This window comes from Drosophila guanche, unplaced genomic scaffold (assembly GCF_900245975.1).
Source record: "Drosophila guanche unplaced genomic scaffold, DGUA_6, whole genome shotgun sequence".
Lineage (NCBI taxonomy): Eukaryota > Metazoa > Arthropoda > Insecta > Diptera > Drosophilidae > Drosophila > Drosophila guanche.
In genome coordinates, this window is record NW_022995757.1 from 1,712,149 (window position 1) to 1,735,605 (window position 23,457).

General features: G+C 42.6%; 2 protein-coding genes across 7 annotated transcripts in view; both read right to left on the reverse strand.

Moving 5' to 3' along the window:
- Nucleotides 1-217: 217 nt before the first annotated feature.
- On the reverse strand, nt 218-18,374 carry LOC117590210 (b(0,+)-type amino acid transporter 1). Of its 5 annotated transcripts, XM_034282668.1 has the most exons (10): nt 6,226-6,496; nt 5,764-5,935; nt 5,246-5,292; nt 3,957-4,058; nt 3,147-3,253; nt 3,011-3,086; nt 2,456-2,954; nt 2,296-2,392; nt 1,376-1,694; nt 218-1,313 (listed from the first exon to the last, which is right to left on the reverse strand). In XM_034282668.1, exons 1-10 carry the CDS (start codon nt 6,296-6,298, stop codon nt 1,243-1,245), a joined length of 1,563 nt encoding a protein of 520 aa, XP_034138559.1. In that variant the 5' UTR covers nt 6,299-6,496; the 3' UTR covers nt 218-1,242. The 5 variants fall into 5 exon arrangements, 4 of the variants coding, with proteins under 4 accessions (XP_034138559.1, XP_034138557.1, XP_034138558.1 ...); XR_004574270.1 differs by having other exon boundaries at nt 1,376-1,632; nt 3,011-3,253; nt 6,226-6,497; XM_034282666.1 differs by lacking the exon at nt 6,226-6,496 and adding an exon at nt 18,244-18,374 and having other exon boundaries at nt 3,011-3,253.
- Nucleotides 18,375-22,102: 3,728 nt separating this feature from the next.
- LOC117590291 (netrin-A) overlaps nt 22,103-23,457 on the reverse strand; it is a 44,718-nt gene continuing 43,363 nt past the window's right edge. The window contains exons 5-7 of one of the 2 annotated variants that reach the window (XM_034282778.1): nt 22,778-22,843; nt 22,304-22,694; nt 22,103-22,244 (exon numbers count right to left, since the gene is read on the reverse strand). In XM_034282778.1, the coding sequence (XP_034138669.1) occupies nt 22,103-22,244; nt 22,304-22,694; nt 22,778-22,843 (599 nt within the window). The remainder of the gene's footprint in view (nt 22,245-22,303; nt 22,695-22,777; nt 22,844-23,457) is intronic. The other variant, XM_034282779.1, reaches the window with a different exon arrangement.

Genomic DNA, 23,457 nt, shown 5'->3' on the forward strand with positions numbered 1-23,457 from the left:
TCTTTTTCTAACTCGTGCAAGTGGGCACAAAAAAAATACACCGAAACGCCTATAAAATATTTAATTATAAAATAGGGAGATTTTTTTTCGCTGAAGGCAACAATTTCTCAAAGCTCTACAGATCTAAAAAAAAAAAGGGGAAAACTAAATAGAGGGATTCATTAACAATTATCCGTATTCCATATTAATATTGTTAATTTTTTGCTTTGTTTTTTGTTTTTTTTGCTATTTTTTTGGTTTTGCATTTTTTCTCATTGTTTGCGATCCCTACTTTTTGTATCAATTAGAAATCTTTAATGCCTATTTTGCAGTCCTACAATTTTCACAATTCGCACAAGCGTCTCGTCTCACCTCGTCTCGTCTCTCTTTTCCAGTATGAAACGTTCTTTAAATCGTTATTTTTTCTTTTTTATGTTTTGAATATTTTTTTGTTGTATTTTCTGGTTTTTTGTTTGTTTTTTCCTTAAGTTCCCCACATACATATACACATATATATTGCTATTCCAAACAGATTTCTAGATCGTTAATCTTGTATATAACTCGAAAAAAAAGGGTAAACAAAAAAGTTGCAAGCTCTGCGGCGGCATCGGTGTTGCCAGATGTGGATAGCTTTAGGTGGGTACTGTACTCCTTTTTTGGTTGTTGGTGGTGTTATCTTATCTTTCATTCGATGACTGTACTTTAACCTTGCACCTAACTCGGCATCATGTCATCTCTGAACCGCATTGCAAGGACCTTTCCAAATTGTTTAAATGTGTGTGTGTGTGTTTTTTTTTCTTATTCTCGTTTTCTTGTCATTTGCTTATTTACTTTGGTATCCTATCAACTATGCAACGTTTGCCTAGGCGCGCTACCTTTCTGATACAATATAGATATATATGGGGAGGGAGGGTGTATATTTTATACTTATTTCTGTATAGTAAGTATATGCATATATAACCTTTTGAATGTAACCAGCTCATAGCATAAAAAGACTATTTCGAATAGTTTTTGTTTTTGTTTGTCAATGACAACGTCAATATATATCAATATAGGTTGCTATTTCCTTACTCCTTTTTGCTTTCTGCTTTCCCCTGCTTCTCTCGTGTGTATCCTCCTCTCATACCCATTCTGTACTTCAGAAATTATTCTTATATTCTTGTATAGTAAATAATGTTTGAATGTTTTCTTGTCTCTCTCTCTGACACCTTTTACCCTGTACCCTGTACCCTGTACCCTTTCATCTAGCTTTTGAGCATTTGTTCACTCGAACATGGCCATCGATGAGGTGGGCACAACCTCCAGCAATAGCTGGAAGAACAGCGTCACCTTGTCTGTAAATGTTAAAAATTGATTTGTATATTTTATTATACTTATAATATTGTGGTTTACTTACTCATGAAGCGCGGTGTCATGCCCAGCTTGACGAATGGCACATAGAAGATGAGGCCAGCAAATATGAAGAGCAGGGCATACAGATACTCAATGCGAGGCGTCTCAAAGATGGGGGCTGCCACAAGATAGATGGATATGACCAATACCACAACGGGAATGATGATCGGCACTTTGTATGGCCGTGGATAGTTGGGTTTGGTGTAGCGCATCACGATCAGGGCCAGCATTGCGCCGCCGTAGAATATCCAGGCGGTGAAGCTGAAGAAATCAATCAGCGAATCAATCGTGCCATGCAGCACCATTGCCGAGGCAATCAGCGACTGGACGGGGATACGAATACAGAGAAAGAGATACAGAGAGAAAGAGGAGTTTAGAACGGGGGATATTTTGCCACAAAATCATAACACACGCAACATATGGGGATGGGTTATGGAGGTAAAGAGCCATTCACAGGGTGCCTAAAAATCTATGGATAGATTTTTTCATCGATTGATTGATGTAAAGTACATGAAGTGGTCTAACGGCTGGATTACAGGAGAAATTTAATCATTTGTCGTCTTCGTAGAGAGTTCAAGAAGGCTATGAAGAAGAAATTATTTATGCAGACTGAACTTCTAAGACTCGCACTTAATTTTGGAGTTTAATTGGAGCATCATAATTGGAAAATATGAGCGTAAAATGGGCATAGAAAATAAGGATTTGCCTTCATTTTTATGGAATCAAGGGGTACGTACAATGACTTCTTTGGTACGAGTACGACGGGTAACATCTAAAGCTTCAAACGGTTTTTGGGTCTTGAGTAAGGGGGGGGAATATGAAAAGGGAGCGAGGATACGGTAATGGAGTCGAACATAAGTAAATCAAAACAGACAGGGAAATGGACAGATGGTGGGATAGATGGATCCTCTGTTGCATACTCACGTGGAATATCAGGCCCGGGGCTGGTGTGAGGCGTCGCACATGGACATAGGAGAGAATGTCCAGCAAATGGCCCTCTCGACTGGCGGCAAAGCAGAGACTGCAAAGCAAACAGATAACTGTTAGAGGGATTCATCATTACGAGCGAGCCTCAAATGCTTACCGTCCAGCTGCAAACAGAGTGCCATTGGCACTGCCGAATGTGCTGATAGTCACACTGAGGGGCATCAGCCAGGCCATGGCGCCCAGTATGCGATTGCCAAAGGTGACGGCCACTGCCTCCGATTCGATCATCTCCTGTGGCGACATGGCCGCCAGATAGGAGATGTTGATCAGGGCATAGCAGAGCGTCACCAGCGGTATGCCAATGATGATCGAGCGAGGCAGATTCTTGCTGGGATTCTGTATTTCCTCGGTGACATAGTTGAGGTTATTCCAGCCATCGTAGGCCCACAAGCCCGTATAGAATGCCGTGGCAATCGCTCCGACGTTAGGCATCGGTCCATTAAATGCATTCGACAGGTGCTGCGTATTACCCTGCATCAGTTTCCAGGCACCGCCACAGATGACGATCACCACGGCGACCAGTTTGGCGGCGGTGAACACATTCTGCACGGCCATGCCCAGGTTAACGCTGTAGCAGTTCACGAACAGTATCATCACTGTGGATGGCAGATTGTTGAAATTTCGGTCATTCTGGAGGTCATTGAGATCTTACCAATAGCCACCAGTGCGACCATCTTCACGACACCCCTGGGCGGATCACACTCCGTCACAAAGGCCTCAACGGCATACTGTGCAAATGATAAGCATATTATAGCCATTTGTGATGGCTTCAACACCAATGTCGATACCCATGAGAACAGGAACGCCGGCGCCGGTCCATAGGCATCCATAAAGTAAGCCCATTCCGCACCAGAAGAGGTGTTCATCGTTCCAAGTTCAGCGTATGCCAGAGCGCCTGCAAAGCAATTGAATATTTGTAAGGAAAATATGCGTTAGACTTACGTTACTTTGGTTTTTGTCTAGTCTCTTTTGGTGTTCTCAATTTGTGTATCTTTTTGATTAAAATAAGCTTTACAGTGCAAGATTCTTTGGGTATTTTCTTTTTCCATATTTCTAGCTTGGAACTAGCTGCACTTGACTCTGAAACGTTTCACTTTCTTATTGATTGCCATGATAAACCACCTGAAAATTCGATTTTCTGTCGGATCGGACCTATGTATACTTCTAAAGCTTGGAATTCGAATTGAATGTAGAAAAAATAGCAAGTTCTTTCAATGGAGCCCCACTCTTGGGGCTATTAAGACTCTGTGAAATGTTTCATTGCCTAAATAATTTAAACTCTTTTCGTTAACATTTTTTGGATTTCTCTCTATAGATATTAAGATATTTACATACTCTATGGCAAAATAAAAGCCCAGAGAGCGCGAAAATCTGCACGAATAAGTATATAGCAAGTGTATTGGCCCCATGCCAGCCGTGCAACAAGTTGTGATAAATGATGGCCTCTCGGATGTTTGTGATTTTGGCCATTTGGCAGTCGGTAAGTGGGTCAAATGCACGTGGCTAGACGCCGTTGAGTGCGACGTGTGAGTGCACAAGTGAGTGTATAAGTGGGTGCATGAGTGTTTTGTTGAGTGTGCGGATGGATGGTTACTTACCCAAAAGCGAGAGTACACCACAGGCAAGCCAGATTACAAAGCTAACTCCAACGGAACCAGTACGAACCAGTAAACCGGAGGGAGACACAAATATTCCAGACCCTGCAAACGAAAGAGAAAGAGAAAGAGAGAGGGAGACAAAGAGAGAGAATGTGCATAAGTTACCGTTGCATATGTACGTTCCCGGCAAACAGCTGTTTCTTGGAGGGGCTTGTACTTTTCAGCTCCTTCTCTATATTATTTATGTTAATGCAAGATTAGGAAGGGAAAGGAACGGGACGGGGCGGTACAGACAGGCGTCATAAATGTGGGAAAGTCAGAGAGAGGGAGAGAGAGAGAGAGAGAGACAGCGAGCTTTTTAGGGCAGGCAGAAAGCTGCATCTCTCCGTATCCAGGCGTTCGTTGGAGAACGGAATAACGGTAAATACTGGTATGTATTTTGTGGGGTAGGTACAACGGTATGCCCCATTTGGTGTATTATATGCCGGAGGGGCGGGGGCTTGGGGCTTGGGGCTATGCGTGCAACAATTTAGTAACACAATTGCGTGACACAATTGGCGCCATTGCCAAAGGTCAAAGTGCAATTCCAAAAAGAGCTCCATTGGAGCCCGATTCGACTATTCGTGTCATAAATATTTACTCTGTTGCCACATTGCGTCACGCCCACTCCGTGTATGTATATGTACCACAAGAAACTCTCGTTAATCCGTAGAGCCCCACACGGCCGCCTCTCTCTCGCTGGTGTGTTGCCTGTTGCCGCCGCTGCCTCTCCTGTCGTCTCTCCCTGCCCAATGCCGGATTGCGTAGCCGACACCCACACAAACACGGACAACACGTCAGACAATACATATCGCTATATATGTACATATACATAAGTTGTATGTATGTACATATGTATGTGCGAGGAGCGGTACATATATCTAAATGTATGCGTACGTATTTTTGGCCCATGGGCGCCTCCAAGCCAAAGCACGAATACAAAAAAAAACACAAATAAATAAATAAATAACGAATGAACGAAAAATGTGCTCCAATAATTTTTACCGACTCCTAGAGAGCAGACAAAAAGGAAAATGTATTAAAAACGGAAAGAGAAAAGAAGGCAACACCAGAATCGTTTGGCACAATCCAAGCAAAATGGCGTGTTCGGATTCGTGTTTTTTCGTCGTCGCCATATTCCTGGTCTCATGTTTAATGCATTTGTTTTCGTCGATGAGGTTAGGTGGAGAGCATCGCATCGCATCGCATCGCATAGCACAGATGGAGTGGGTCTTAGAGCAGGGACTTACCTATCATAGTTCCGACAATTAAAGCCACCCCACTGAAGAGGCCCAGCCTGTAAAGGGGAAAAGGATGAAAGGATATTTTAGAGATTAATAAATAGAATATGTTCTAGGTAGTGTTATTGAGTTAGTATCACCTAAAGCCCTCCTTTAGAATGCTTTCATATGAAATATTTTAATCGGGGTTGCAACCCTCTAAAATCAAACTTTTTCCAAGCTTAAAATAATTTTGAAAAGTGTGGAAGACATTTTGAATGTTTTTAATATATTAATTTAATTTTTAAATTCAAAACTAAAGATCGTTGTAGAGAGATCTTTAGATTTCTTCATGCGAAACACGTCTGCTGATCAATACGATCAAAATCAATATTGTCAGATGTCTCGGCAACAAAACCTCGTAAGAGCCGACTGACTAGAGTAAACCATTCAATTGACAGCCAAGTGCTAATACCAAGTGGACTTTGGGCTTGAGTTTTGGGTTAAGTAAATATAAGTTAATAGATGATTTAAAATGATCGGCCTACCTTCTCTCGAGGTGAACAGCGTCGTTCTGCGTTGAGCCATTCCTCTCCAGCGGCTTCCGCATCCGCCCGGTCCCTGATGAGTCGGTCTCTGTCGCTTCGGGCCCTTCTGCCCCAAGAGACCCATTGGCGCACATTGTCCCGTTGTTCGCTGCTTTTGTTGGCACATTATGTCCTATAGCACACGTGTATTTGGGGATCACCGATAGATAGATAGACAAAAGAAACAGATCAAACACATGGATTAGCATGGGATGCACACGAAAAAAATAAATAAAAGTTGTACATCGTTTTTTGTATGTATGTCAATCGTATAGAACACACTCGTGTATCGCAGATAAACACTAGACTAGACATCGCGGCGAACTTGATAATTGCCAATCGTCTGTCCCCACCAATTTGTCCCATATAGGGATGGGTAATTGTATTTTTGTTGTTGTTGTTGTTGGTAATAATATCACACACCTCTATTATCTGTTGAATTATTTTTGCATGCGTTTTTTTGCAAGCAAAATAGTTGTGATATTTTATCGCGCATGGCATGGACGGATAACAAGTTGCTAAAATTATTTCGCCGCGAATTTCAGCTCTCAGCGAATCGGCAGAATACGAGTGCGAAGGCAGGCGGGCAAGTAAAAAATACCGTGAGGCGATTGGGGCGACTTATCGCAGGCGACTGTTCTTGTCCCAATTGGCGGCCGCGTCAAATAGTCCGCAACGTGAAAGCTTTTGCCACCCGAACAGCAGCCGAATGGAGAGCAGAATCGCAGGCAGTCAAAGAACAAGCGAGAGGGTGCCTTAGGATGCTAGCGACACAACGACACTCTCTTTGGCTCGCTGCTTTCTCTCGTCGGTGTCGTTTCGCTTCGTTTTGTGTCGGCACTTGTTAGCTTTCGCCCGCTGCTGTCTACGTGACACACTGTCCGCCGACGCTACGTACGCCGTTGGCTCGTCTCAGTATCTATAGAAGTCCTCCCCTCCTGACTGATTTATGCAATTTCTGTATAACTTTGATATGGCTCTGATATTTTTCGCTTTTGATAATAGAATTTGTCAAGGTGAAGGCAGCAGGCAGCAGGCAGAAGGCATTTGGGGCCATTAAGCTTTTGATCCTCTCGTTTCTTATCTCACGCCTCTCTATATCTTCGTTGCTTTTTTTCTGCTAGGCTATTTATAATTTTTCCACATGAAAAACAAAAATAATTGAATTCGAATTTCGCTGCGTCGACGTCAGTAGAAGGTTTCTTGTCCGCTGCTCAATTGAAACTACACTGCAGCATGCAGCATCAATGGGTGGCACAATAAGGGATTGGCCACTCTCCCAGTGACTCTCTCTCTAGCTTCTCTTTCTCCAATTCTCACACTCTTTTGCTCTCTCTCTCTCTGATGACAGTTTCATTCATGTGCTTCTCTCAATTAATTGTTTGTTGCGCATTTCATTTGACTCAATTGGTTGCTTATTAATAGAGAAGAAGATTCGTGGTGGTTCGGCCTGCCGTCGATTGGGTTGGATTGGATTGGGTCATGTGCCGCCACAGCGGCCGGTCATGGGCCCTCATGTGGCCACGCGAAAGCGACTCCAAGCGAAAGGCCTAACTACGTCACCAGACGCGTCTCTTCTTGCCCCATGGCAAGTAGCAGAATATTTCGTCAGACAAAAGCTACCACAACTTTCACTCGTACAGAGAACCCAGGAAGGTATTGCCACAAGGATAAATAAATGCCTGAAAAATTCTCTTACTATTTCCGTTCGCATCTTCGACTGGACTTGCCACCAAAAAAACGTATAGGTAGTATATCTAGATAACACACTCTACAAATAGATCTGGTACGTATTTTTCTGGTGTGCTTCAGCAAAAGATTCGAATACACAACCCACCGATGTATCTTTGTATATGTACACATAAATGAATAATCTTCGGTCGCAGATACAAAGATACTTGTTCAAATATCTGCTATATCTGCTTATAAACACAAATAAAAGATTCTTTTTTCCCTTCTAAATCTTCGTCTCTCGTACCGCTTATTTCTGCCTCATCTTCTTTAATGTATTTTACTTTTTTGGTTTTTTTTCGTCTGTCATAAAAGTCACGCGGCCCAAGAACATTTTTGTTTTGTTGATCGACTTCTGGGACAGGGACAGACAGGGCCGTGGTTCGGGTGCTCTCGGTACATTACTTTGAGATCTTTTGCTAAGCTGACAATTTATTGAATACTCGTGTGGCCCCTTCTGTATTCCCCACTGATGCTGATAATGATGATGGTGTGATGGTGAAAGGAAACAAGTGTGTTTCAGCTGACACTTGCACACGATCTATTGAGTAGCATCAGTCATTTGGAAACGTTCAAACAAACGATCCATCACGTAGCACATCCGTTCTATTCTGGATAAACATGCACTGCCAATCACTCTTTGAAAATAAATATCTTGGGGCTCTAGATTGCATTCTGTTGGATGGGCTTACTGGTCCGCTACAAGAGACACTGACACATTTGTTTCCACTGAGGCACTGCGAGGAGCAGCTTCTCTGACATTAATGCAATTTTATTAAATGTGATTTCGACTCGACTCGTCAGCCACTCAACGCCCCAGCCATTAGACTGGCGCTACATTGTGACACATTAGTTGTCGATGCCAGGAATCGGCCAAGCTGTTTGTACACCCCGAACAGCACGTATACCCAAGATTTCTGCAAACATCTGGGATTTTATCTGGGTTTAACCAACTGATTGACTCCACGCCTTGTTAAGGTAGGATTTTGACTGAAAAGGGCACTTTGAACACACACTAAAAAATAATTTGGAAGGAAGGGAAGCGAACTTGGCAAGGAAGAGCGCACTAAGAAAAATCTTTAAATGAATATTCACTAAGTCACGAAGTATTCTGATTTTATTTCAGACACTAAGAACTGTTTAGAGATAAAGACACGCACAGAGAAAGTTTTTCAATGAAGAAACTACGAATATTTCAAATAACGGATAAAATCCACGCACTTAGGTATGAATTTTCCATGCTATTTCTTCAAATGATTTTCTGTCTCTGCTACCGGCACGGCACACACTACGAACATTGGATCCTACGTGTCGCCTGATCTCTGTCCGTTAATTATTTAGACAAATTAATGCGGAAAAACAGACTGAAAGAAAACAAAAAACGATATTCCGCGTTGATAACTGAGGGAGAGTCCGAGTCGGCGTACATACATGTACATGTGCACACGAATACATATGTACATCTTCATGTATGTATATAGTAGAGCGCCACTGGACACCGGCATTAACGAGAGGGTGGTACGGCGCCATGGCGGTACCGTACCGGGTATGGGTACCGGGTACAGGTGCTGTGAGATACTGGGGCCGTTGAGTGGCAGCCACCGACTCCCCCGACTCCCTACTATGTATATCCCCATCCATCCAACGCTCCAGGGCTGTGCTGTGACGCAAAGAGTCGTCGTCTTCGCTGTCTGCGGCTGCGTCGACGGCAATGTTAGCAGCGTCGGCAGCGTCGGCAGCGGCGCCATTAAATGAGTAATAATCACGCGCTATAACAGCACACAAACTTCTCACTCTCCCTCTCTCTGCCTCGCTGTCGCCAAATCTTCCACACTCTCTTCCTCTCTCTCTCTTTTTTTTGGGGGCCGGCAAAAGTGAAAATCTCAAATTTTCAAAGCTCCCCCGTGTGACAGGAGGATGGTGGTCCTGCGGCCTACAGTGGGGCGAGGGGTATGGTTTATGCAGCTCAATTGGCGGGCAGCCAAATAAAAATGATTTTCTGATCTGCTGCCTTTTCTTCACCCTCCTCCGCCAGCACTGCTGTCGATGCTGCTGCTGCTGCTGCTGCTGCCACTATTTGTTGTTTTTGCTAAATATTTTGAGTTAATTTTGTTGCGGGCGTCGCGTCAGATGGATCGTTGGGGGCAAGGCCATCCCACCGACTAATCAACACCCTAGCCATTGTCAACAGAATCGCCATCGGAATGTGGTACAGGTATGCCATGGCTAGAAGCGAATAGATTGGGCCTGGGGCACATTCATAAAGAGTCCGAGGAGGGTTTCAAATGGTTCGAATGGTGAAACTACAGATTCGAATCCACAGAGATTCGTACACTTTAATTGATCAGGAATACTTAGCAACGAGCTTGGCTGTCGATAATTATAGTGATTGAAGCAATGAAATGAATTAAAATTAAAATTAAATATAATTTCAAACCAAAAATAATGAGTCTGATATTTACTTGTTACCGATGAATGACTGTTTCATTTTCCGGTAGCTTGAATTTAAAAACAAAGTGATTTGAAGAAATTTGAAGAGACATAACAATTTCTCTATTTCCTCTATCCCAACCTCTATGTGCTCTGCGTACCGCTCCTCCTCCCTCTTCTGTCATTGTCATTGGGGGCAGCTTGCGTCTCAATTCATTGAAATTTGTATTTTGGATGCCCCAAAAATTAAATGTGAATTATTTGTTTATTTCTTTATTTGTGCCCCTCATTTATTTTTGCCTCTCAATTGTTGTTGCCTCATAATTAAACGGCACATTAAATGTTTCATCTGTCTTCTGTCGCAAACTTTGCTAGCTATTTTAACTAAGTATCTATATATGTACATATATAGGATCTAAATGGAAAGGATTGATGGATCGATTGTCCGCAGGAGGCTACCTTTGACACTCTATTCATTTCCAGTTCATCCCCTCCATGTCTCGAGTGTTTGCCTAGCCCTCGACCAAACACGCGAGACCCCAAAATGTAGCCCAAAAATAAAGCACTTGCCCGGGAACTGTCCTGTGGTGCTCGTGAGAAGTTCGTTTAATTGATTTGTTCTGTATCGATGGAGACCAAAGTGTTGCCCAAAGAGTCCCCAGCAAGTGTCAATGGCCCTGTCCCAGTGCCTGGCCATGCCCCATGTCCCGAAACCGCAGAAAGTGAACTCAATCTGCTCCGTCCCACATGTGTCATAACCAGCGCTCAGGTTTATGCGTGGACCACAGATCGCGTACTTCTTATGCATGATCTGCGAGACCTGACAGACGGCTCTAATCATTCGCTTGTGGCAAGGCTATAATTCTGCTAACTGACTTTACTCGTGGCCCATTTGTCAGGTGTGAATCTGTTGAAAGCCAATTGAAACCTAATCTCTGTGACTTGTTCATTTAAAGCATTAACTTTTGATGAAAGCATTTAAAAAAACCGACCAAGAACCGGTAATGACTGGATTTTCAACCGGTTTGTCCCTGGATATGTGCACACAGAAACACCACCTATTGGAGGTGCATATTCCCGAACAATATTCGCGTTCTCTCTATTCGCATAAACTTGTCAAATGTGGGCATGAACTGGTAGTATTTGTTCTATATGCTTTTGTGCTTCAATTTGCGTCAGACATTTCCACCTTCTCCGGCCTGCAAGCCCCCTCTCTCTAGTCGCCGTACAATCTCTTCTGATTTCCCCGCCGCTTTTCTAGTTATTGGATGCTGTCGAAATGCTCTTTGTCCGGTGCTTAATTGAAATGTATCGTTTGTCGCAGAGAGATCTCTTGAGACTCTTATTGATTGAACCCCCTAAACGATGCAATCGAGAAGGGGGTTGCCGGGGATTGCGTGTGCCAGTGGGAGTCAATGTCAAGGGCGTGTCCTCCCCTCCCCTATTCTCGTGCAATATTCATGTGTGAAAGATTTGCGTCGAAAGGGAGCGCTTTATTTATGCATTTGCTTAAAAGAAACTGACAGAAGCTGTAATTAAATTTTACTGTGTTTACTGTGGCTGTTGAGCTGCTACGGTTATAATTTGCCATAATATTTGTGACACATACGAGAGAGCTCCCAGCACCCCCCTTGCACCACTCGCACCCATTTGGGTGCTAATTTATGGCAGAAACGACCTTGACATTGTCACCAGGCAAGCGGGAAGGTCACCGACAAACAATAGCCAGAGGGACACATTAAATAGGGAATTCCTCTGGTGGGTTATGGGGGGTTGCAGAAGCTGTCAAGACTTTGGGTATGTGAGTTCTTGATTCGAAAATATCTAAAGTATTTTTCTGCTGCCCCTAGAAGCTTTTCCATATTCTTTTGCGGCAGAAGCTTTTAAAGAATAGTGCAGACACAAACCCCCATCGAAATAATCGGAGTAGAAGAATTCTGCTGGAAGAGATCTTGGCTTTCAGTGAAGGAAGTTTCCATGCCGAAAGAATTCTCCATTGAAGGTTAACCAAGGACACATCAATGCAACCCGAAGAGAGCTCAGATTTAGCAGAATTTTAATTATACACTGGATCCGCTTACACCCTCAGACCCCAGTCGAATTTGAGTAAATGGAAAATTTGCCTTATCCCCATCGAAATCGGTAAGTAGGGATTCCATTTCACAAGCCAGTGGCACACCGCAAGATAAACGATACCCAGAAATAACCACAGAAAATTGATATATAATATGACCTGCGGTTTCACCTTATTCATAGTAAAGGCAAAGTTGTGCAAAAAAAAGGGGGTACAGAGAACGTGTCCCCATGGATTTTCAGAGGCCTGCAAAGAGTTGAGCTGGCCATAAAAATAAAAGATGTATATACAAATTGATTCAAATTGGATAACTCTTACAACCTGTTATTGCACTTAAGTTCCAGGAAAGCCATACGAGAATCTCTTGTTTATATAATTTCGTGTCGGATCGAATATCGTTCGTTGGAAATGATTTGCTATTTTTTGCCCGCTGGAAGATGATCTCTGCTGACGATCGGTTTTGCTGTTTGTTTTCGCTATAGCTATAGCTGTGCCTGTATTTGTATCTGTATCTGTTGGCATTTCAATTTAACTCAATTGATTTTCATTTGAATCTTGTGATGCGCTAAGCCTACGCTCTGCCAACGCTGTCAACGACGATGACGCTAATGATCGACCATAAAAATAATAATAATAATAATAATTACCAAGCGATAAATTCATTGGCGAGACTCTCCCTCTCTCTCTCTCTCTCTCTCTCTGTCTCTCTGAAAGTCCGAAGGCAATTTATGGCCCACAGAGATAATTGGAATCCCGAGTGGAAAGTGAAAAATAGAAATAGAAAAATACACAAATACGGAATGAAAATGGAAATTAAATCATTCCACGACAATTAATTGAATGCGGTGGAAATACTCGTACTTTTAGTTCCAAAAATATACAAAAACAGCTGCCTGCTGCCTCTTCATCTGCTCTTCCTGTGTTGGTTTATCTTTTATGCATGATGGCAACCCTGGCACATGGCCATGTGAGGAATGGAATTGAAAAACATCAGGCACCCGTAAAATAAAAGTTACTGGCCCTCATGCAAACTTAATAAATGTTCTGGGAAACGAAACACAGAAGTTGTACGTGAAAAAGTGCCAGCCCTGTTGCCAGGCGGGAAAAGGCAGGGGCTGAGGGGGGGAAGGATAAAAGGACCAAAGCGTAGGCGAAAGCCAAGCCAGTCAGCCAGCCAGCCAGACGGATGGATGGTTGGAAGAGGAGGCAAAACTTCGAGGCATTGAACTCGCGATTTCATGCTGCTGCTGCTGCTGTTTCTGCTGCTGGCCCGGGGCCAGGCGCCACTCAATTATTTGTAAGCGAAGCAAGGACATGACATACACACACACGCACACATACGTTTACAATCCATGGATACACACACACAGCGAGCGAACGAGCGTGCGAGGGAAACTTTTGTTCCATGTGGGTAGGGAAATGAATTTTAGAGGCTCGTCGCGTCGCGTCGCGTCGTTTCCCTTCTTCTTGTTATCCTCTGCTTCTGTATATCCTCCCACTCGCGGTAACGCCTACACTCAACCAGAAATGAGTCAATTGACTACCAGTACGAGGCAACTCAGCTGTGGCTTGACCTAGAGCCTTGATATTTTGTATGATGAAACGCTTGCATATAAATATGTAATGGGACAATGCTTTCGAAGTGCCTCAAAGATAAAATTACGTTCAATTTGCTTTTAGAACTTGCCTCACAGATGACCCAGAACCTTCGTTCATAATGAAACTAGTTGGATATTATTTATAGTTTAAACTGAAGTGACCCAGAAGTGTCCCACATTGAAGGGTTCTAAAAGTTGAGCACTTACAAATATAATTGAGCTTTCCTCATCGCAAAATGCGATACAGTTTAATACTCGTAATTGTTGACTAACTTAATGGCGCTGGCTCATTCACCAGATCAGCAGATTATCAGCTGATTCATTCTTCAAATCACATTATTTTCCTTATCGTAAAAGAGGCTTCAGAGTAAACATTTTTATCCGTCCGAAATTGTTTACAGTATTCGTAGAGGGGTATAGGATTGGCGGTGATCATATCACACATCACACAAATTCCTTGTCTCAAGTTCAGCTTCTTAAGATTTTTGCACATGAGAACTTAATTAATTCACGATCTCTAAACTCCACTAATATTTCAGCATGATAAAAGAAGAGCATCCACTCTTTTTGTGGCCACAACTGTGTATCTTGTTTTCTCATCTAAATATATATGAAAAATATTTTAATGGGAGTAGAGCTGCCGCCGCTGTCGACGTCTGCTGCTGACAATCCAAAGCGGTCACACGTGTCGTTTAGTATCTGTGTATTTATCTGTATCTGTGGGGCACGCCCCTTGTTGGGCCACCTGTTTTTATGGCCGCCCCCGCTCCCCAAAACACTTACGCAATGTGGCAGCCGTCAAGCCGGCTCCTTGTGACGTTTTGCTGTACATATGTATGAATATGTATCCCACAGATACAGATATACATATTTACATATGCATACATATAGCTCTACATACACATACATATGTAAATAAAGTCTGACAACCAAAAATAGAAGTAACGAGAGAGAGTACTGGTGTTTTGCAGGAAAGCTTTTCGGGGGGCATGCGCTCTGGGGCATGTCCTTGCCAGGACACATCTCTCGCTGTTCGCTGATAAGGCGAAAAACATCTCGCAGGCTGCGTTATCGCTGCGCACTTTCACTGCCCCACTGCCACCCCACCAGCAACCCCCCACTTGCCACATGCCCCTTCACATTTATTCTTCAGTTCGTTTGGTCTCTTGTGCGTTTTCCTGAGCGCCGCTTCGTTCGCGCAAAAGTTTCTCGGCAAAATGGTAGACTCTTTGTGGATGCCCGAAAAAAGTCATAGCACAGTTCTGGGCGCGGGGAGAAAAAGGGTCGCCCCAAGGACCTCGAGGCCATCCGGCTCGCTCGTAAAATGAATGACAAAGCCAAGGACAATGCGTAAGGACAATGGCGAATGTCTTGGGCCTCTAATTTCAGAAGGCAAGCAGAAGCTGCTGTTCCGTGGAATGAGTGCCACCCCTCCCGAAAGTAACTGCGACATTTGCTTAATTTTCTACACAAGTTTCTGCGGCGAGAGGCCACAGCTCTGTGGCTGGGACTGTAAGGGGGGTCTTGCAAATGGAAATGGGCATTGTAGATGTGGCATCTGATTGCACAAGCACCCGCCAGCAACCACAGCGCTGGGGAGAGCTCTCAGAAAGTGTGATTAATGACAAAAGTTCAGAATGTTCTGAATAAATGCATCAGATCTTGATGTGCATATATATTATGCACAGATATATCTGTATAAAAGTGGACAACAATCAAGCAAACAAAACAAGCATCGTTCTGCTTCAGTTAATAGGGGAAACACTTGATCATCATTTCATAACAGAGACATCTCTTTCGAGAGAAATCTCTATGTTGAGACCAAGGCTTGCATACAATTTATCAAAGAAAATATCCACGAAGTATCCACAGTGACATACTCGTAGACTAGTTCTGGATAGATAAAAGCCAAAAAAGCCTCAGTCGTGATCTAAGAAATACAAAACAAGAATGTTAGAGTCCAGCCGCCAGGCTCGCGAGTCTCGAGCATCATTGTGCCGCATCATGCACATGAAATGTTTCTTGTTTTTGCGATTCTTTTTGCGCATTTTCTACACATTTAAATGACAAATTTTCCAGACAAATTATGTCAAGTGCAAATGGCAGTCATCCCCTAAATTGCACATCCACACACACAGGGCCGCTCGCCCATGCTCATCCGGCCCCTTTTTTGTATGTTCTGCTGCCTTGACTTTGTCCTTGACTCGTAGTCGCTTGGCTGCACCATTTGACTGTGTTTTTTGTGCCCCATTTCCGCTTCCGGCTGGCGCCCATGCTACTCTGCTTGGGCGATGGTAATGCGAAGCCAGCGCCTAAAAATAGGCCTCCAGCCCACGCCAAGAACTAATCAGAGAAGTTCCCAAGGCCCGCAGCAGCAGCAAAAAACACATAGATAGATATTTTTGTATATCAATGCTGGTGCTTGCGATGAGGAATTAGATTTGGGTTGGGAGTAAAGGGGGCACTGATAAGGCAGCGCTTCCAACGATTGCGTAACAGCCAAAGAGAGTGGACGGGTGGGTGGATGGGTTCTGGCCGAGGCTGGGATGGAAGTTCACTATCTATAAAAATTACTTTTAGGATAAACAACCTTTCCCCAGTGAAAGTGACATAAAAAGCTATATGAACATTCTCGTATATATAATCGGTAAATTTCTATGGCCATGTTTTCTCATCTTGTGGCTCAGATATGTATGTACATACATATGTAAATATGTACAGTCAAGATTGTCAAAAGAGAGACCATCAAATAGGATTAAACAAAGGATTGGGGGATGCCCAGTTCAGTGAATGAAAATGAAAGATTTCCCTTTCATTCATTGAAAAACTTTGCAAATAAATTCCTTAATCAAAATACCACACAATTATTTTCTTATAGGATCAAAATCTTGTTCTCTAGTGAATAAAGTAGGAATGAATATCGGAATATCAACTCTATTGTACACTCATATGCACGTATGCATGTATGTATATCACACACTTATTATCTTTTAATATACCCACAAAAAAGCAACACTTTCACTTTCAATTTTTTGATAATCGCACATCGTTTTCCTGTATGATTTTTATTGATTTGAAACGTGCAATACTTGTTTATCTTATCTGCACAAAAACTTCAATTCATGATGAATGTATGCACAGATTAATGATTTATGGACTGAACGCGCAGACCAGTCGTACCCAGTAATGGTTTCAAAAGTTCGATAAAACTAAAGTCCCCCAAAAATTAAAGGGTGTCCTAAGAGTTTCACGAAAAATTTGTTTTTATTCGTTGGACTTATCAGATTTGTGTGTATTTCGCATGCAATTCATTAATAAGTCAGTTGAGTGTTTTTTAAACTCTTTTAGATAGACGATTCTATTATTAAAATTCAGCAAATGGGTTTTTAAGTAATTTGAAATTGATTATACGGCTGAAGAGGTGGTAAGGATGAGGTTGAAGAGATATTTTGTGATTTGCTTTTGAATTTACATGAATATTTTGTGTGAATAAAAGTGTCCTCTTGGAATATGTTAGGTGCCCATCTGTGGTAGATCCCTTTATGAGAGTAGTCTGGTACATCTTTGATAGCTGCCCATCTGTGGTCATATTTATGATGGCTTTTGAAGCTGCTCCTCTATGATTTGAATTGCTTTCCACTACCATGATTGCAGTGAGTGATCAGCTGTCCAAGCCACCTTCAAATATGCTTATTCTTCGTTTGCAGTTGTGCCTCTGCTAGGATTTGATGGATGGATGTCTGTGTTTGGATAGCTCCTCTCCAACGAACAAATAAAGTTCTGGGAATTTAGTCATTTTCGTGGGATTTATCTGGTAATCACTGTACATCCGAAGCTCTCTCTCTCTCTCTCTCTTTTTTTCTGTCACTCTCTCTGGGTGGGTGAGTGTCTGATGGGTGGATGCTGCTGCTGCTGTTACTGCTCCCTGTCCGACTGCAAAACCGGCTGCAATTTTTAATGAACTTGGGGATTTAGGGTCTGGGCTCTGGCTGATTAGAACAGCTGTTTCTGCCACTGCAACCGACTTTCGACACACACAGAGGCACACACACACAAACACACAAACACATACACACACTGTGGCAAGTGTTCGCCGGACAGTTAAGTTACCGTTATTTGTGGAGGGAGTATGACGCATGCGCCGTACCACCGAGAGAAACACAAATTCCACGAAACAGAAAAAAAAAAGAAAACGTCCAGGCACGCGAAAAAAAAAGTGTCGGAAAATCTAGAAAACACCTTTGCGGCACGGAACGGCACTGGCTGCACGGCACAGGCGGCAGCATAGACATGCCGAAGCCAGTCAAGCGGCATCGCATGCTGCCACACAAGCAAATTTGCGCTGGCTCCGGCTCTGTTTCTGTTTGCCCCTTCACTTAGCACCCCGAAACGCAACGCAAACGCAAATTTTCGAATAATCACCGTTAATTAGCGCAGAAAAAAAAAAAAACAGCACATCCAAAACTAATAGGTTGTACGTGAGGCGGCGCGCGTATTCCCCCCGAGTGAGTCTGGGAACTGGTGGACGGATGAATGGATGCATGAATGATCCGATGATGATTCGTTGCTGAAGGGTGGTGTGGGGTGTGGTGGGGGAGGAGCACTCACCGTTGGCATGAATATGATCTGTGTTGTTTGGTAGGACATGCTGATACATGACTTGTCACAGTGCCCCGATGTCGTCACTTTCATGTCACTTTAAACACTGCAGGAGAATGAAGGCGTCCGCGTTGGGGTCTACGTATTTATAAGGCGCCGGGAATCTAGCGGCTCTGCCTCGCTCTGTCGCTGCTTCAGTCGCTGCTTCAGTCGCTGCTTTAGTCGCTGCAGCCGGCGTTGTCACCAGCACTAGCAGCTTTTCCGAAGCTTTTCTCTGCAGAGTCTCCTTTGCATCGGGCACAAAGCTTTCGCCCGCTTGGCCAAAGAGAGCGTCAGAGAGGCAGAGACGAGAGAGCGAGCTTGCGTGGGTGTTTGGAACGAGGGCCATGAAAAGGGCCAGAGAATTAGCAAGACGGAGAGAGAGGGACTGGTTTAATAGAGTGGATTTGAGAGAGCGCTACATTGGACAAGTTCAGAGCTAGAGCGGGTTGGAAGGGTGGGCTGCATTGGAAAGTGGTATAAATGCGTAACGTTACGTGTCGTGACATCGTGACGTTTATAGGGACTGATACAGATACATAAATATGTACATATGTACATGGACACGAAAGCAGCATCCGATCAGAGAAATGCAATTTTCGGGATAATTTGCAGAATGCAATTCTCCATTGTAAGGAACATTGAAGCACTGAAAGAATTTCAACAGTTTTCAAATTAACTATAAAACGTTATTAATATTTCAACAATTTAAGGGAAATATTAAATTCGTTTCGAAAAATATGCAACAATTTGAACTATTTTCAATAGCATTTGGAAGAGTTTCAACCATTAGAAACAACATTCAACATTTTTAAAGATATTTTATAACTTTTAATTAAATTTCAACATTTTACATAATTTTTAGCAATATTAATACAAATTTCAACATCACCGACATTCAACAGTTTTCCAACAATAAATAAATTGAAATTAATTAGTTTTAGACACACACTTTCCACACTTCTTATGCTAGTTTCAACAGATGTTCAAACATGCCTAAGAATATTCAACTGCAAACAAATTCATTTCCGACCACTAACCCATGGTGCAATGTTCAGTGAATCATTGCCTACTTATGTATATGTACGTATATGTATTTTGTATTTATTATCAAGTTTCACCCACAAACAGATTTACTTTAATATAAAACGCTTACAGTTTTCGCTATGGTTTGATATTAGATTTCTGTGCAGCTTTCGCTGTGTAAATAATTATTTACTTTGTGCCACCAGCTGTTTATTCTCAGTGTCAAGAATGCACATTTTCATTGGTAAATCTGATTCAGTGAGTAGTAGTGGCACTTGTATGTAAGATTAGCCGTCGCTAGGCGGTATATATTTATTTGCTTAAGGCCAGGCTCTTCTGGGAATCTTCTATTTGGCTAGGAAAACAATTGAGCTTCAGAGCAAACCTTTGCTAATGCGTTTCAAGCAGTCAACAGATATTTCAATAGTTATTTAAGCAGAAAAAAGTGTTGATACATTTGATAAAACCAGTTCTTTATCTGCCACAGTTGTGTAAATATAACTTGACGACATCGCTCCTTGAAACATAAACAAAATTCTTCACTTGATCGGACTCTGCCACCAATGGCTTTGCTTTGTTGAATTTTGACTCTGCCTCAAATCGAAATTGTATTATGCCACTGTGGGGGCAAAAAGAGGAAAAGAAGCCAATTCAAAAAATAACCAAAATGAAAAACTACTCTCATAGATACCCTTACAGTTTTGAGATTTGTTGAGCTATAACTCTGCCTTTTATTTTTACATTGTCTACTCTTCGAAGCTCGTAACCGAAAAAGGAAGGAGTTTCTTCCGATTATCTGAATGGAAACAGCAAGCATGAGGACATATCGCATACTTTACAGAGGCAGAGCCTCCTGAGTGACTGTCTGAAGTTTGGAGGATAGTTCTGATGCAGTTCAAGAATGTACATATGTACATACATATTTCTGTGGGGTGACGGGGGCACGAGCTTTGGCCAAAAATGCCGAATGCACAACATTCCTATTGCTGTTTCTTGTCGATTGGCTTTCACTGTTTTTCTTTTTCATTTCATTGCTACTTATACCCTCAATTGTTTGCTTTACAGAACACAACTCTTTTCAGAAAGTATCTAATCATTCGGCAATTTTCTTTACGATCTGACAAGAAATACTCTGTTTTTACTCTAAGAGGGATAGTGCTGTATTTCTGAATACTGGACACTTGTTGGGCGGAAAAGATCTCTTATGTAAATACAATTAAACCGATGGATTAATATGAGTTTTGTTTCTTTGAGACTATACCTTGTTACGGGTTTCTGCACAACTTATAGTTGTTAATCATTAGTTAATAAATTCAAGATAATAATTATAAATAAATGATGACGATGATGCACATAATCATTTATTATTTTCTAAGGAACATTCGCATTTCAAAAAATATTTCCGATTTCAAACTCAATTACATAGTTTTGACATTTGCGCCATGGGAAATATTGGCCCTTATGGGAAGCAGGTCGAAGCCATGGCATAATACAAGTTGCCGGAAATTGTCGCCTCTTGATTTCACAGCCTAAAATAAACACTCTTGCAGGGCTATTGACAGTAATTTTAAATTTTAAAACGAATTATCAAAATCGAGAAATCGAGAGTGTGGATATCGATACAAAATACCGCATCACCCTCAAAAATATACCGCCATATACCTTCTCATTTTTAAAATATACCGTTACGTCACCCACCTTGCAGTGTTAGTAAATAACATCATATATTTAATTATTTTATGTGTCACCTCTTGTCGAATGCACCAGTGTAGAAAACGTGTAGAAATGCCATTTATGGTCATTTAGCAGTCTACATCGAGTATTAATCAGCATTTCTGGAATCGCCGGGCTTCAACGACTCAATTGTTCTAAAGATGTCGCAAAAGAATGTGTTAACAAATATCGAAAACGAATTACGGCGAAACTTGTCAGGAGGTGTACACATTTTGCTCGACAGGTGTCTCTGTCGTTATTTACATGCAGATGTAGCAAATACCCGAGTATTGCAACCAGCGAATACTAAGAAAAGTATGGACTACCTGAAGGTCTCAATTTTTGACAAAACAAAGCAGAATAATTCTGCTGCACTCTTATTATCCCATCGGTAGGTGGCGAAGATCGTAAACTACTCAGCAAACATATTTCGATTTTTTACAGCACTGAAAAGGTAGCAGCATTGCCAGATCGTCAAATAAAGATGAATAATCGATAGCCTAGTGCGATAGTTGCCAGAGAGTAGGTGGGGCAACGCTGTGGGAATGTACCGCCAACCTTTAATATTTTTAAACGCAAATTCAAATGAAAAGCCACCACAGCGTGTTTTCTGCACTGTACAATATCTATTTATTATAATTTTCGTTTCATAGTTAGGTTTAGTCTGTGAGTCATGCATGCATCGAAACTACATAGCTTAAATGATAAATTATTGCTCACAAATGCCTAGACTGGGCTGACAGGAATCTTAAATCTTACCAAAAAATAATACAAATCGCATATAGTATACATATATGGTATATAGATTACATACATAGACTACACATGCATGTAGATACTTTCGTGTGTGTGGGTGTGCGCTGCTCGGATTGTGTTGCATAACAATTAAATAAATTAAATATCGCTAATTTGATCTTAAACTGCTACAAAATCAGTTTCTGTTCGTCTCAAAAGAACAAAAAAAACAAAAAAAAAAATGATTTGAAGTTCTTTCAATTTGATTATCGATCCACTGCTGCTGCTGCTGCTGCTGCTGCTCCTTAAACGTAGTCGTTAGATTCTACATACACTTGGGGGAAAGGGCATGGGATTACGCACAGGTGCGCGCTCTCCTTTGCAGACGCTTCATGCGCCGGTACCAGTCCTCCTTCCACTCAATAACTATCGAGTGCGGCCCAATGCCCAGATAGCCAGGTGGCGCCTCCGAGTCACGTCCCAAAATTAAATAGGATCTGGAAAATAGGGAAAGTTGAGACCGGAGTCCAACTCAGAGTTTCTGCTTCAGTCTCACCTGTTTACTCTGATCTTGGGGCAGCGACACTCGAGGTTCTTAATCGGTATGATCCAGGTCATAGGACCTCGTTTTAGCATTGTATTCGGCATTCCATATGCGCCGATCCCCCCGCTGCTGCTCGCGTGTCCTGACTTGGTGCGCTTGAACACGGCCTGGATTTGCAGATCGTACCGCACCGTCTCGCTGTCGTTGGGATAGTCCTCCTCCGCCGCCGCCGCCCCCTGAAATTCGTACTCCGTTCGACCAGCGTCCACCCCCACCGCCACCGCCCACGGATCCTGATCCATTTCGTAGTCCACGTCCGCGGGATCTATTGCGCGTCGCTGGGCCTGCTCCCTGCTGGCCGCCTCGCTGCTCGTATCGCGACCAATTACCTTGGCCATTATTGCTGCAAATATTCATAAAAGGAATAAATATCGATAAACGATTATCCGGTACGCTGTTATCGAGCAGTTATCGCTCCACGCTTACCGTAGTCTCTTTTGCAGAACTTGTTGAGATTTAACCTTTTGGTGCTTACTCTGCATTTGCCGCACTCTGCAAAAAGTTGGAAGAGAGCATTCGAATTAGAAATGGAATCAATGGATCGAACATTTAATCGATCGATCGCGACATGAAATGAAGCTGAGCGGAATGTAAGTGGCCATGGGAATGGGACTGGTACGAGCAGTGCTCCCAATGGAGTACATTTAAAGCACATCCCACAATTTCATTGTGTTCCCCTTGAATGTGCTCTGCATGTGCTCCGTCTTGCCCTTGCCCTAGCCCTTCCCCCAACCGCTGGGGCATTCCACTGTGTTGTGTGTTTACAATTTAATTGCGAAATTTATGTCTTTATGGCCAATGCCAATTAGCAGAAAACAGCAGAACACATCAGCCCCAAAGACTGCTTCTCGATCAATTTTACATTAAGTCTGCCTGTCCTCCTGTACTCCTGCTCCCCTGCCACACCACACACCACACAACACACAACACACTCTGTTGTTGTTTTGCTTTCGTGTCTCGGGGCTGCCGTTTGTGGCGACTAAAATTAGCCAGAATGATTTTTGTTTTGTTTTTGGTGTTCTGCTGTGCGCTCCCCCCTTTGGTTGCAATTTGCATTGGTGCCACCGTTCGATCGATCGATCGATCGCAATGTCAAAGCAAACGTG